At 37.8% G+C, this 16,358-nt stretch overlaps 1 protein-coding gene across 1 annotated transcript in view; it reads right to left on the bottom strand.

The window, feature by feature from the left end:
* The window catches only part of KLKB1 (kallikrein B, plasma (Fletcher factor) 1), a 34,964-nt gene that overhangs the window by 9,253 nt on the left and 9,353 nt on the right, over positions 1-16,358 (bottom strand). Inside the window, exons 4-5 of the mRNA XM_006834509.1 lie at positions 10,629-10,788; positions 10,069-10,178 (exon numbers count right to left, since the gene is read on the bottom strand). Of these exons, the coding sequence (XP_006834572.1) occupies positions 10,069-10,178; positions 10,629-10,788 (270 nt within the window). The remainder of the gene's footprint in view (positions 1-10,068; positions 10,179-10,628; positions 10,789-16,358) is intronic.

The raw sequence follows: 16,358 nt of genomic DNA, 5'->3' as shown, positions 1-16,358 counted from the left end.
TTTTTTAATTGTTGTTTGTTCCTGTTCTGGAATTCCAATCAAATGAAGATATTCCTTTTGAGAGTGTCCCACATAAATTTTAAGCTTTCCTTCGATTTTTTTCATTATTTTTTCTGATTGTTCCTCTGAAAGATGAGTATTGAGAGATTTGACTTTAAACTCACTGAATCGACCTTCCATTGATTCAATTCAGATTCTTTGTCTTTTCAATGTATTGTCTATTTCGGAAGTCTTAGCTCTGGTAGCGTAGTAGTTACAAATAGGGCTGTGAACCGCAAGGCCAGCAGTTTGAAACTACCAGCTGTTCCGCTGGAGAAAGATGAGAATTTCTTCTCCCGTAAAGATTTGCAGCCCCAGAAACCATGTATAGGGTCGCTATGAGTCGGAACCGACTCCACGGCACAAAACCAACCAACCAACCAAGTATTAATTTTCTGACTTCCTAATTGCTGATTTTTATGGTTTCAAAATTTTCATATATTATGTTCTTGTAGTGTTTCCTGGATACCTACTTACTTTCATCCATCTTTTTCTCAATTTGTTGAAGGTACTTAAATAGTATTATTTTAAATTCCTTATCAAGTGGTTCTGATACAGTTTCTGGTATTACATTTTCTGACTCTGTATGTTGGTGACTTGTTTGAGGCACTCTGTCTTATCTCTTCATGTAAGATGAAATTGTCTGTGTTCTCTGAGACATTGTATTTACATTTAACTGATGATTGTACGATGGTGTGTTCTCAGGCACGTCCCACCAGTCTCTGGTGAATGTAATAGAGACTGGAAGTCTGAATACATTTCTCTCTTCTTTATTTGTGTAGCAAATTGGACCTGGTGCCCAATTCAGTCAAAGTGCTACAGGAGGGAGTGCCACTGGCCAATGCACAGATGTTGGTGGGACTGCCACACCCCAGCTACCTAAAAGGTATAGGGGAAAAAGGGCGGACTATATTCCATTATCTCCCTTCCGCAGTCACACCCTGTACCTTCAGGCTGCTGCATAGGCAACCACTTGCAAAAGCTCAAGATTGCCTTGCCTCTCTAAACCAGCTTTTTGCACACTTCACTATATTTGTCTTCTTGAGCTGCCTTTTGTAATTGTATATACAGCTCTTTTACTTCATCATTTCTTCTCAGTTGCTTTTGCTTCTCTATGCTCAAGAACAAGTCTTAGAGTCTCTTCTGTCATTCACCTTGGTTTTGCTTTCTTATTTTTCTTCATATATGATGTTCTGTCTGGTCATTGGATATTAATGTCTAATGTACCAAATCTGGTCTGAGATGATCTCTAAACTCAGATAAGATAAGACACTTGCTGATGAATTGGTTCTGACTCATAGTTACCCTATGCAGGACAGAAAGAAAAACTGCCAGGTCCTGTGTCATTCTCACAGTTGTCACTTTTGAGCCCATTGTTGATGCTACTCTGTCAATCATTGAATGTCTGCCTCTTTTTGTTGACCTTCCACTTTACTAAGTATGATGTCCTCCAGAGACCAATACTTCCTGATGATAATTCTGAAATATCAGGTACAAGAGCTCGCCAACCTGACTTTGAAAAAGTATTCTGGTTGCATTTCTTCCAAGACAGGCCTGTTTGTTATTCTGCCTTTCCATGGAACTTTTAATATTCTTCTCCATTACCCTAATTCAAATGCACTGATTCTTCTAAGGTCTTCCTTATTCATTGTCCAACATTCACATGCACGTGTTGTTGTTGTTGTTAGGTGTTATCAAGTCAGTACCAACTAATAGTGACCCTATGCACAACAGAAAAAAACACTGCCCAATCCTGGGCCAACCTCACTGTTGTTACCACGCTTGAGCCCATTGATGTTGCCACTTGGCCAATCCATCGTGTTGGGAGTCTTCCTCTTTTTCTCTGACACTCAACCTTACCAAACATGATATCATTTTTCAGCGACTAGTTCCTCTTGACAATATGTCCGAAGTATGAGAGACGAAGTTTCCATCCTAGCCTCCAAGGAGCACTCCAGCTGGACTTATTCCAATACAGATTTGTTGGTTCTTTTGGCAGCCCATGGCAATTTCAATATTCTCCTCCAACACCAGGTGAGGTAATTGAAAATATTATGGTTTGGGTCAGGTCAGGTGGAGTATAATCAAGGTCATATTTTGGCTCTGGTGGACTTGTTTTAATTTTCTATAGCTTCAACCTGAACTTGCATATAACCAATTGATAATCTGTTCCACAGCTGGCCCTGACCTTGTTTTGGCTGATAATACTAAGCTTCTCCATCACTCTTCTAAGAGATGTAGTCAATTTGATTCCTATGTATTCAATGTGATGAGGTCTAGGTGTATAGTCAGTGCCTTTAGTTGTTGTTAAGTGCCATACAGTCACCTTTCACGTTATTTAAAAAAAAAAATTTTTTTTTAAGGTATTTGCAAGGAATAAGTCATTGACCTTGTAAAAGTCTATCATGTGATTTCTGGCATAAATTCTATGACCAAGGCCATATTTTCCAACTATGAATCCTTCCTTTATGTTTCCAGATTTTGTACTCCAATTCCCAGGAATTATAAATACATCTTGATTGCATGTGTGATCAATTTCAGACTGAAGAAGTTGGTAGAATTCTTCAATTTCATCATTTGGCTTTATTGGTTGGTGGTGTTAACTGATCTTCCTTGTATGCACATGGATATTATCCTATCACAGATAGTGTTGTACTTCAAGATGGATCTTGAAATGTTCTTTATGATGATAAAAGTAGAACTAGTCCTTTTCAATTAATATTCTCAGCATACTAAACCATATGATTATCAGATTCAAAATGGCCAATACCAGTACATTTCAGCACACCAAGATATTGATCTTTATGAGATCATTTCATTTTGACAACTTCCAATTTTCCTAGATTCATACTTTTTACATTTCACGTTCCATTTATTAAAGGATGTTTGCAGCTGTTTTTTCTCATTTTAAGTTGTGCCCCATCAGCAAATGAAGGCCCCAAAAGCTTAACTAGATCAACATTATTAAGGTCAACTGCAATTTGAGGAGGCAGTTCTTCCACAGTAGTATTTTGAGTGCCTTCCAACTTGAAGGGCTCATCTTCCGGCACTGTATCTGACAATGTTATACTGCTATTCACAACCTTTTCAGAAGTGGTCTGTCTCTGCTTCCTAATATATCTTCATCTGAAAGCTCTGCTGAAACCTGTCCACCATGGTGACTCTGCTGGTATTAAAAATACCAGTGACAAGGCTTTACAGCAACACACAGCTACCACAGTGACAACTGTCAGATGAGCTGTGGAGCACCTTCATAGTACCTTCATATTGACTTCAAGGAAATTGGATGTCAACTAATTATTATTATTATTTTAATCATAGAATCTTGAAATGGGGCTAATGTCAACCTACAATTGCATCCTCTCAGGGGAATTTCTGAAAATGCTTTTGCTCAAATTTCATTGTGATCATGTCTTCTAGTTCTCTTCAGGGACCCTATAAGTTAGGGTTTTTATTTCCCTTTTTTCTTTGCAATTGCATCTACCTAAATCTACCCTATAATTGTGTAGATTTATCTACTCCTTTTTACAATGACTGCCCTTAAAAAAAAAAAAAAAAAAAAAAAATTAAGTCAGCTATCCAAACTCTTTTACCGGTTAAAAATCTTTAGCCTCTTTCTTTATGCTTCTATGTTGATTGCCACCCTCTGATTTTTGCCGTCCTATAATTTTTTCATTTCTACACACAAAAGGTCTGGCCAGTGCAGGGGACAAAAGAGCAGGTGCCTCTTTGTTCTGAAGATTTTGTCTTTCTAAAAGCTAGCTACGTTTTTTGTGTGAGTTTTTAGTTTTGTTTTTGTTGTGTGTTTCTTCCCTTCACAAAAGCAATGAGAACACTGGGAAGATGTATTAAAAATCATCTTTTTCAGAAATCTGGAATTTAACCAAAGGCTTAAAAAATCTGAGGGGTATTTACTCAATAAAAAGCAGCTAAGACTCAGTAAGAACAGCATGATGTGCAGTGCTTTAACTTGCCTATTATCTTCCTTATCTTTCCAATTCAAAAGTATCCTCGAAAATCAACAATTCCTTACATGATGGTAAAATCCAACACTTATGTAGATATTGGAGGATAACAAGGCTTGGACTATTACTAAGCTTCATTCAAAGATAACTGTCATTATTTATTCTGTCTAGCTGATTTTTAGAAAATTTCACTTGCAACACTTGTCTTTATTTAACCCTACTCTAAACGTGTACAATGCTAACGGACTATGTTCAGGAACATATGAAGTAGGGGAGGGAGGAGAGGTGCAAAATGAATGGCAATTGTTTAGCATTGCAATTGATTGAGACAGCAATAACTTCTGGGGCAGACAGGTGACAAACAACTTGAAAGGGAATAAGATGTTCATAAGCAAATTTGATACTCTGGTAGTGTAGTGGTTACGAATAGGGCTGTGAACCACAAGGTCAGCAGTTCAAAACTGTCAGCCGTTCCGTGGGAGAAAGATGAGGCTTTCTGCTCCCGTAAAGATTTACAGCCTCAGAAACCCTGTACAGGGTCGTTATGAGTCGGAACCAACTCCACGGCATATAACCACCAACCAAGCAATTTTGAAAAGCTCTATGATATTCCAGGGAATCTGGAAAACTACAGGTATGCCCAGGGATGTTTGTATGCCTAAAAGTGAACTGAGAAGGCCCTAACCATGCACATCTGGATGAGCTTAAAGCCAATGCAGAGATATAAATGGCTGCCTAAATTTGAAAGGTCCACCTCAATGCTTTTCAAAGATTGAGGTATTTATTGCTGTAACCATCTAAGGAAATCTATAGCAGAGTTGTTAGTAGAGCAGAGATTATGCTAGTTGAACAGAGACTTCATGGCACATGGAACAAGGAATAAATACTTAAGAGAATTAGTTTTAAAATGTCACTAAACAAATAGAAACAACAACAAAAGCAAAAATCTGGGGAAGGAGATTTCCAAAGTTGCCATGTTGTCTTAGTTAACCCAAAGAAGCCATTGCCACTGAGTCAATTCCTACTCATAGCAAACATATGTATGGGTCATAGGACTTCCAAGGCTATAAATCTTTATGGTACCACAGCTTTCTCTCACAGAGAATGTCTGTGGGTTTAAATAACAACTTTTTGGTTAGCAGCTATCTGATTAACTCCTGAGCCACAAGGGTTTCTTTATTATTTGGGGAGTCTATTCCATTAAATCCTTTGAGTAAAAGCTTTAAATATGGAGTCCTGGTATAGCACTGTGGGTTAATGCGTCAGACTGCAAAGTCGTTTGAACTGCAAGGTCGGTGGTTCAAGTTCACCAGCTGCTCCTTGGAAACCCTATACAGGGTTGTTATGGGTCTGAATCGACTCGATGGCACTTAACAACAGCAACAACAATTTTTAATAAAAAATAATGCAAGACATACAAAGAAACAAGTACCTATGTCCCATACAAAGGATAAAATAAGCAGTCAATATCAACTTTTCCTAAAGAAGCATAGATATTAGATTTACTAGACAAAATATTAAAAAGTGTTTTTTTGTTTTGTTTTGTTTTAGTTTTACTTTTTTGTGAACTGAGTGAAGGTTTACAGACAAGATCACCAGTTTTACATTCTACAAAGCATATGCTTTGTTTCATCTGTTATTACAATCCCCTCCATGTAACAACTGTTATTGCATATTCTCCCGGTGGGTAAATCAGTTATTTTAAAGCTGTTTAAAGAACTAAAGGAAATTTATTAACACAATGCTGTAACAAATAGAGAATGTTTATTAATAAAATATTAATTGATAAAATTGTATATTGGTTTAATACGATTGTATATAAATTAATACAAGATTAATAAAAATTCATAAGTTACTTTAAAAGAACACACTGACAATTCTAGATAAAGAACAATGATAACTTAGTGAATATTTCACTTGAGTGGCTAATCACCAAAACTGAGGTAGAAGAGGGAAAAACAAAGATCACTTAATTGAGATTATTTACTTTTAGATCAGAAAGATAAATGAATTAAGAAAGTTGAGTAGACTTTTATACACCTATGCTCTACTATATACATATTTATTATTATTAGGTGCCACCAAGTCACTACAAACTCATAACAAATCCTATGCACAACAGAACGAATCACTGCCTTGTCCTATACCAACCTCACAATCGTTGGTACATTTGAGCCCTTTGTTGCTGCCACTTTGTCAATCCATCTCATTGGGGGTCTTCCTCTTTTTCTCTGACCCTCAATTTTAACCAACATGATATACTTTCCCATGGACTGGTCCCTCCTGACAATATGTGTGAAGTATAAGAAACAGAGTCTGGACATCATGAATTCCAGGGAGTCTTCTAGCTGTACTTCTAACACATATAGGTTTGTTCTTTTGGCAGTCCATAGTACTTTGAATATTCTCCTCCAACACCATAGCTTAAATGCACAAACTCTTCTATGATCTTTCTTATTTATTGTTCAACTTTCACATGCATATATATGACGTTGGTGAAAATGCCATGGCTTGAGTCCGACACACCCAGGTCCTCAAAGTTACATCTTTGATCTTGAACTCTTTAAAGAGGTCTTTTGTAGCAGATTTGCCCACTGCAATACATCATGTGATATCTTGACTGCTGCTTCTGTGAGTGATGATGGTTGAAGCAAAATGAAATCTTTGACAACTTCAATCTTTTCTCCATTTATATGGATGCTATTTATTGTTCCAATGGTGAGGAAATTTTCTTTCTTTATCTTGAGGTACAAACTCTAAAAAAAGGCTGTGGTCTTTGTTTTTCAACAGGAAGTGTTTTAAATCCTCTTCACTTTCAGCAAGCAAGGTTGTATCTGCTGTATATTGCAGGTTGTTAATGAGTCTTCCTCCAATCCTGATGCCATGTTTTTCTTCAGATAATACAGCTTCTCGGATTATTTTCTTAGCATACAGATTGAATAAATATGATGAAATATTACAACCTTGGCACACATCTTTCCTAATTTTAAACCATTCATTGTTCCCTTGTTCTGTTCGAACAACTGTCTTTTGGTCTATGTACAGGTTCCTCAAGAGCACAATTAAGTGTTCCAGAATACTCATTCTTTGTAATGTTATCCATAGCTTTTCATGATCCACACAATTGAAAGCCTTTGCGTAGTCAATAAAGCACAAGTAAACATCTTTCTGGTATTCTCTGCTTTCAGCCAAGAGCCATCTGACTTCAGTAATGATATCCGTCATTTCACATCCTCTTCTGAATCTGCTTGAACCTCTGGAATTTCTTGGTCAAGGCATGGTTGCAGCTGTTTGTGAATTATCTTTAGCAAAATTTTACTTGTATGGGATATTAATGGTATTGTCCCATGATTTCTGCATTCTGTTGGGTCACCTCTCTTTAGAATGAGCACAAATATGGATCTCTTCCAGTTGGATGGCCAGGTAGTTGTCTTCCAAATTTGTTAACATAGACGAATGATTGCCTCCAGTGTTGTTTCAGTTTGTTGAAAGAACTCAATTTGTATTCTATCCATTTGGAGACATATTCTTTGCCAAAGCCTTCAAGGCCCCTTGGAATCCTTCCTTCAGTACTTCTGGCTCTCGATCATATGCTATCTCTTCAAATGTTTGAGCATCAACAATCTATTTATAGTACAATGACTGTGTATTCCTTCCATCTTCTTTTGATGTTTTCTGCATCATTCAATATTTTGCCCATAGAATCCTTCAATATTGCAAGTTGTTGTTGTTAAGTGCCCTCAAGTTGGTTGTCTTGTGTGTAAAATTAGGAAAGTTCTTGGTGAAACTAAGAACAAACTTCTGATAATGGCTACAAATCACTTTTCACTTGTGAATTTCAAGTGAGATGATAGCCCAGAGTCAGTCTAACTATTTTTTGTTTTGAGGTGCCAATGAGTTAATTCTGACTCATAGCTACCATATATAGGGTTTTAGAGGAGCCACTGATGAACTTGAACCACCAACCTTGCAGTGCAAACCAACCTTGCAGTCCAATGTCTATCCTAAAGTGCCACACCAGGACTATTGCTGTTTAGTGTCATTGAGTCAGTTCTGACTCTTAGCAACCCTGTACAGGGTTTCTGAGGAGCAACTGGTGATTTTGAACCACCAACCTTGCATTGCAAGCCAACCTTGCAGTTCAACGTTTACACCAAAGCACCATACCCAGATTTTAGGACTCCAGGATTTCCTAGAGGCATGGAATATAGCTGGCTACTAGGTGCTCTTTGATGAATGTCGAAAGTGATAGCAGTAAAAAGCTGTACCCTTAGCATTGCACAACATTGTCTCAAATGCCCCGGACTTTTATCTCTCTGTAAAGGTTTCTAAATTGTGAATCATTTGAAATTTTATAAGCAAACTAAGCACAGCAGGATAATTGTTGATGGAGCACACACATTCGCCATAGGGGGTACTCTTTCAAACCATAGACCCCAGAATGACCTGAGGTAGGTGCATGATGATGCCAGGTCACTGGGAGAGTGCAAAAAACACCTTCAGCAACACTAGTATGTAATGAACAGAATGTCTTTGGATAAAGAATACTAAATCCAGTTGTTTATATCTTTAAGAAGCCTCACAGGGGAAAAAAAAGTAACAAATATTTTAAAAAATAAGCAATAAATTTGAACCAATAAATATGGCATGCACTGTGAAAGGAAAGTACAGATTGTAATATACAGATGAATATACAGAAGGGAAGCAACAGAGAGAAAAGAGATGTATTGTTGACAACTTCCAATCTTCCATAGAATAAACCTAGCCCAAAAGTCAATACAAGACTTGGCACTGAGTACAGACTTTTATTGTATAGAATTACGTTTAATTTCAATAACACCTTGCAAGAACACCTTACTACACTAGATGAAATGGAATGTCATGGCAACTTTCTGGATAATTACCTGTATATCTGAAATGACAGGGTTTTATTGATTCACTATGATAGACTCATTTTTTTAGATATCGACTTCATCAAGGGAAAAAAATAAAATATATATATATATATATATATAGTTTCCTGTAAAACAGTCATTTCTTGCTGCTATAATAAATTACTACAAAGTTGTTGTTGTTAAATATCTTGGAGTCCGTTCCTACTCATAGTGACCCTGCACAGGGTTTCCAAGGCTGTAAATCTTTATGGGAGCAGAAAGCCTCATCTTTCTCCCACAGAACAGCTGGCAGTTTCAAACTGCCTACCTTGAGGTTAGCAGTCTGATTGGTAACCACTACGCTACCAAAGCTCCTACAAACTTGTTGTTGTTAAGTACTGTGGAATCTCATAGTGACCCTGCACAGGGTTTCCGAGGCTGTAAATCTTTTTGGGAGCAGAATGCCTCATCTTTCTTCCATGGAACCGCTGGTAGTTTCGAACTGTTGACCTTGCTGTTGGCAGCCCGACTCGCAACCACTACGCTACCAGAACGCCTACAAACTTAGTGACTTAAAAAGCAAATCCAGTGTTTCACAATTCTAAAGGTCAGAATGGGATTTGTTGTTGTTGTTGTTGTTGTGAAGTGCCATAGAGTCTGTGCCTACCCATAGAGACCCTGTATAGGAGTTCTGAGGAGCAGCTGGTGAGCTTGAACCACTGACCTTACAGTCTGGCGCATTAACCCACATGGCCACACCAGGACTCCAGAATGGGATTTACTGAACTACAGTTAAGGAGGCTCCTTTCCTTGTGGAGATTCCAAGAGAGACTTCTAGCTCCAGCTTCAAGCCGCTATGCGCACTCCTTGGCTCATGCTACTTAGTCTACAGTGTAACACATTCAGATCTCTTTCTGGAACTCCTACAATTGTGCTGCCTTCTTTATCTTATGAGGACATAGGTCACACCTAGATAAACCAAAATGATCCTTCCCTTCTCAAATCAGTAACTTGCAAAGCCCCTGTGTCATGTAAGGAAACTACCCACAGGTTCCTGGACACCTTTGGGATATACCAGAAGGGGGTGATGGAAGGGAAGGAGGAAAAAAGGAAGTGTGTGTGTCTGGTGGGTGGGGGATCTTTATTCTGACTACTGTCATCTCATAGTAAAATAATAGCTTTATAATTACCTATTTCTGATTGTGCACAGGGCTTCAGTGAGAATCCGGATATCACATTATCCAGCATCTTTATACTGGTAGGTGTTCCTCTTGCACTACTCTTTAACAAGCAGTTGTTCCTAAATATGAACAAAAGGAGTTACTTTGCTTCCTAAACTTCAAGATGTGTGCTGGAGTGCAAATAATTAACAATAAAATTATGAATGAGCAGCAGAAAGAAATAATAATAAACAAAGATCCTGATCATGAATAAACAAGTTTGCAGTATGAAGCAAATTGACATCCTTCCCCTCTGCATTGTGGGTAGGAATGAGAGACTTGAGTCTATCCCACAGAACTCTGACCATTCAAAGTCCCTAGAGTCACAAGCATAGCCTATCAGTGGACCAAATGGAACTTAACTCTTTTAAGGAAAAATGACATCAAAAGTGAATAAGTAAATAAGGAGAATGATTAGGTCTAAAATTCTTGTTTTGTTTTCAATTAAAAAAAAAAAGAGACAGGGGTTATAAAGAACACAATGAAATCCTAAGAGCACCAACAAAAAACACAGTGTGAATTTTACTCACCGGAATGCTGCATTGTGAAATGTTTCTGTAGCATATGTGAAAAAATGGCAATGGATGTTATTGGTACAGCTTTTTTGGCATTCTTCAACACTTCTAACTTTAGATACATTAAAATTGACTCCTTTCATATCAATTCCTTTATAAATGTCTTGGTGACAGGCTGTACAAATAAAACACATGGAGCTAATTTAGTTAGCTTCCCTTCTAGAGGCAGGTCATCATCTGCTTATCCATTTGGGCAGGATAGTTTTAAAGATAATCCCATTTTTGGCAACTTTCTCATTATTTAGGGATTTTAAAGTGTTTATTGTCGTTGTTGTTAAGTGCTGTCAAGTCAGTTCTGACTCATAGCAACCCTGTATGGGATTCCTGAGGAGTGGCTGGTGAGTTTGAGCCTCTGGCATGAGGTTCAAACTGACCTTGTAGTCCAGTGCTTATCCATTTATTACTCCCCTAAGTTATCAAACTCTGATTGAAATAAACATGTACAACCTTCCATGGTGTCCTGGTGTGATGCTTTAAGATAAGCACTGGATTTCTAATCAAGAGGTGAGTGGTTCAAACTCAACAGCTACTCCTTGGAAACCTTGTACAGAGTTGCTATGAGTCGGAACCAACTTGGCAGAAATTCACCACTGCCATCAACACATAGAGAACTAGCATTGACCTCTTTAAGTAAGTGAAGGATTTTCTTTCTTTGTCTTATTTCTCAACGTTTTCAATTACTCCTCTCTGATTGCAGAATTGCACTAACAAACCCTCTCATAGACATCCATATGTCAAATCATTGTCATACAATGAGGAGCCTTCTTGTCCATGCATGATGAAGCCATTTCTATACCTGCTTTAATATTTTGTTAAATTCTATTTAAGTGGTCTTTTATTGAAACTTATGTACAAAGCAATGTATAAAATCCTTTTAACAGAAAACCAAAAGAGTAATTAAAATTAAAAAAAAAAAATTGTTTTGACAAGGATGTAGCCACAGAGGGCTAGAGCTGAGAGTGAAGCATCCAGCAGACATGGAATGAGAGGAGATGCACAAGAACATCCAAAGTTGAAGATAGTAGCTATTTCACCTAGCCTCGCTATTCAGAACTTGACTAGAGGAAGACGAATAAATAAAAAAAAAATAAAAAAAAAAAGAGAGAACAAAATTATTTTTGATAAAGGAAACATGGGTAAATTGCTACAACTAGATGAACCTGACCTATACTCATGGAGGTAGTAACTCTAAATACCAACAGAGAGGGAAGGAGTCTTCATAGGAAGTATCAATGGTATCCTCTCTGTACACAGATAAGGAGGGGCAACTTAGACATTGGATACCTAATATGAAGGGGGCAATAAAGGCATGAAGTGACTGGCTTACAAGGTGTCAAGAGGGAGTTTAGTTTAAGACTGTGCAGTGGAAGGTAAAGTCCCCAATGAATAGTTTTCATCTTGTCTAGATGGAGCTGGTAAAAAGAAATGGGGACACAATTCTTATGATTCAATAGTGAGTAATTGTTATCATGACTAATTATAACTGTCACAGTTGTAAAGCTAGAAGTTTTATATCAAAAATGGGGGGAATAGTCAATCTTACATTTCAGGAACAGAGGACCCTAGGACTATCAAGGGAGAAAAACACAAGCAGAATGCGAGACCTTATCCAGAGAAGCAAAGACATCAGTGATGGAGGTAGAGATGGGGTAATGGAGAGAGGGAGCAGCTGAGGACTCAAGATTCGTGAGAAGGGAGGAACTAAGAGCTGGCAGCCAGGAGGCAGACTTGCAGACTGTGCCCTTTGGTAGTGTAAATTATTATATATCCTTGAGTGTTTAAAAAAATGAGCTAAAGTGAATAGAGAGAAATATTGTTAACTGATGGCACATGGAGGGGATTATAATCTTTGTAATGAAACAAGGTGTATGATTTGTTGAACATAAAATTGATGATCTATCCTGTAAACTTTCACTCAATCCACAATAAAAACATTAAAAAAAAAAAAAAAAGTTTGGGATTTCACAAATTTGTTAGACTCTTAGTTAAAAAGTAAACTAGATGAAAGGTAACAATTTTTATCTATTGTATGCAATTTCTGACTTCTAAGTGGTATGGCTGAAGAAATTATAAAACTGAATCTTAAACCCTTAAAGTGAGAAATACAGGAAAAAAAAAATTGACAGGAAAAGAATATATTGAGAAGAGTAGTGGGTAGATTATTTATAGTGGCCCATACACACAGAAAATTGAAAATTATAGAATGGAAATATTTTACCAATTTTGCTATAAATGAGAAATGAAATAGTTAAGAGTTGGCATGTGATAGTCACAAATTTAAACGTTTATTTATGGGTAGCTGACAGCTATAAACTCACCTCCATACAGGGTCTCTTTGAGTTGAACAAACTCGACGACACTTAACAACAACAACAAAGCTTTCTGACTAAAACTGTCCCTGATTTTCAAGTCGGTAGTGTGGTGGTTACGAATCGGGCTGCGAACCTCAGGGTCAGCAGTTCAAAACTACAGCTGTTCCACAGCAGAAAGATAAGGCTTTCTGCTCCCGTAAAGATTGACAGCCTCAGAAACCCTGTACAGGGTCGCTATGCGTCAGAACCGACTCCAGGGAACATAACAACAACAACAACATGTACCTGGGAGTAATTTCCACATTAATAAATTTGGGAAAATTTACACAGAAAGATTACAATCAAGCTCTGTGAGTACATCTGAGATTGAAATACATTAACAACTAAGGTGTATTGACAAAGGCACACTATTATTTTTTTCTTTAAAGTGTTTTTATAAAATAGAGTAATTTAAAATAATATTTGATTAAATAATTTCCATGTCTTCACGCATAAATTTGACTTTATAAGATTGGAAATGCACTCCATTCTTGGTAAACTGCATTTAAAAGAGTGGTTAAATCAGATGTCTGTATTTATAATTAATTCCTTGTCACTCCTTTATAACTAGTTACTATTTACTATGCTATACAATTGACAACTCAAAGAGTGTGCTAAGGGATTTCACAAGATTATGGGGGAGGAAAGGATAATTTAAATAACACAAAAGTAAATAATTGCTACAAAATTAACTATGTAGAGTAAAGATCTTAGAGCAACTCTATAGAGGCACAGTTGTCACCATGGGTCTGAGCTGAATGTGGGCAACTAACAGCAACAATGCAGTCACAACACAGTTATTCTAAGGTTCAGTCAACCATCAGTTGAGAGAATCTTTGCAGTGCTTTTGACTTCCAAATCAGTCCCAGTCATTGTAGAGGAATGGTTTCAACTGCATTAAAATGGAGGGCTGGAAACAGTGTCCCAGAATGTCAGTAGCAATAGTTGTCAGAGCTAAAATTTCTTGGTTTCTTAGTTTTCACATTACTTTCAAGAAGTATTATTGTTATCAAGACTTTTAGAGCTAATGCTCTAATTTGGGCTTAATGGTATTAAATGATGTTGTGAAGTGCTGTTGAGTCAGTTCTGATCCATAGCGACCCTGTATAGGGTTTCCAAGGAGCAGCAGGTGAGCTTGAACCACTGACCTTGCAGTTCAAATGGCTTTGCAATCCAGCGCATTAACCCACAGTGCCACACCAGGACTCCAATGGTATTAAATAGGGTTTCTTAAACCTCACCACTAGAGTCCTGGTGCTACATTGTAGGATAAGCACTGAACTGTTAACAACAAGTTTGGCAATTCAAACACACTAGTTTGGCAGTTCAAACACACTTGGAAACCCTATACAGGGATGCTATGAGTTGGAACCAAGTCAACAACACTTAACAACAATCACAAACCTCAGCAGTGCTGACATTTGGGAATGAATAATTCTTTGTTGTGGAGACTGTTCAATACATGGTTTGCTATTTAGCAGCCTCTTGGTCTCCACCAAAAAGATGCCAGTAGAATCCTCCTAAATTTGACAACTGTTTTTGTCCTTAGGTACCATCGAGTCAGTATCAAATATACCAACCCTATGCACAACAGAATGAAACACTGACTGGTCCTGAGCCAATCTCACAATCATTGATACGCCTGAGCCCATTGCTGCTGCCACGGTACCAATCCATCTCATTGGGGGTCTTACTGTTTTTCTCTGACCTTCCACTTTACCAAACCTAATATCCTTCCCCAGGGACGGGTCCCTTCTGATAATATGTCCAAAGTATGAGAGACAAAGTGTGGCCATCCTGGCTTCCAAGTAGCACTCTGGCTATATATTCCAACACAGATCTGTTTGTTTTCTTGGCAGTCCATGGTACTTTCAATATTCTCCTCCAACACCGTAACTCAAATGCATCAATTCTTCTACACTCTTCCTTATTCACGATCCAACTGTCACATGCATATGAGGTTATTGAAAATACCATGGTTTGGATCAGGTGCATCTTAATCCTCAAGCTGACATATTTGCTCTTCAACATTTAAAGAGGTATTATGCAGCAGATTTGCCTAATGCAATACTTCATTTGATTTCTTGACTGCTACTTCCATGAGTGTTGATGGTTAATCCAAGCAAAATGAAGTCTTTGACAACTTCTATCTTTTCTCCACTTATATTTGTTGTTGTTGTTGTTAGGTGCCACCAAGTCAGTACCAACCCATAGCGACCCTATGCACAGCAGAATGAAACACTGCCCGATCCTGGGCCAACCTCACTACTGTTGCCACACTTGAGTCCACCAATGCTGCCACTTGGCCAATCCATCTTGTTGGCGATCTTCCTCTTTTTCTCTGACCTTACCAAACATGATATCCTTATCCAGTGACTGGTCCCTCCTGACAATATGATGTTTATTGGTCCAGTTGTAAGGATTTTTGTTTTCATTACATTGAGATGCAACCCATACAGAAGTATGGTTGTAGTCTTTGATCTTTGATCAAAGTATGTAGTCTTTGATCTTCATCAGTCAGTATTTTAAGCCCTCTTCGCTTTCAGCAAGTAAGATTGTATCATCTGCATATCACAGGTTGTTAATGATGCCAAATTCTTCTTTGTATAATCCAATTTCTCAGATTGTGTGTTCAGCATACAGATTGAGTAAGTATGGTGACAGAATACAAACATGGCGCACACAATTTTAAATCATTTGATATGCTGTTCAAACAACTGCCTCTTGGTTTATGTACAGGTTCCTCAGGAGTACAATTAAGTGTTTCGGAATACTCATTCTCCATAATGTTGTCCATAGCTTGTTATGACACACACAATCGAAAGCCTTTGTGTAGTCAATAAAGCACAGGTAAACATTGTTCTGGTGTTCTCTGCTTTCAGCCACAATCCATCTGAGGTTAGCAATGATATCCCTTGCATGTATCAATGTATTATCCAATGATTTCCGCATCCCGTTGGGTCATCTATCTTTGGAATGGGGACAAATATGGATCTCTTCCAGTCAGTTGGCCAGATAGTTGTCTTCCAAATTTCTTCGTATAAATGGGTGACAGCCTCAGGTGTTGCATCAGTTTTTTGTAAGATTTCAATTTGAATTCCATCAATTCCCAGTGCCTTATTCCTTGCCAGTAGCTTAAATGCACCTTTGACTTCTTCCTTCAGGATCATTGGCTCTTGATCATATGCTATCTCTTGAAATGGTTGAACGTTGACCACTTCTTTTTGGTACAGTGACTCTTGTGTATTCCTTGCATCTACTTTGATACTTTTTCACCATTCAATATTTTGCCCATGTTGTTGTTGTTGTTGTCAGGTGCCATCGAGTCGGAACC

Source organism: Chrysochloris asiatica, unplaced genomic scaffold (genome assembly GCF_000296735.1).
Source record: "Chrysochloris asiatica unplaced genomic scaffold, ChrAsi1.0 scaffold00011, whole genome shotgun sequence".
Lineage (NCBI taxonomy): Eukaryota > Metazoa > Chordata > Mammalia > Afrosoricida > Chrysochloridae > Chrysochloris > Chrysochloris asiatica.
Note: the sequence above shows the minus strand (reverse complement) of the source record. Positions and strands in the feature narration are given on the sequence as shown.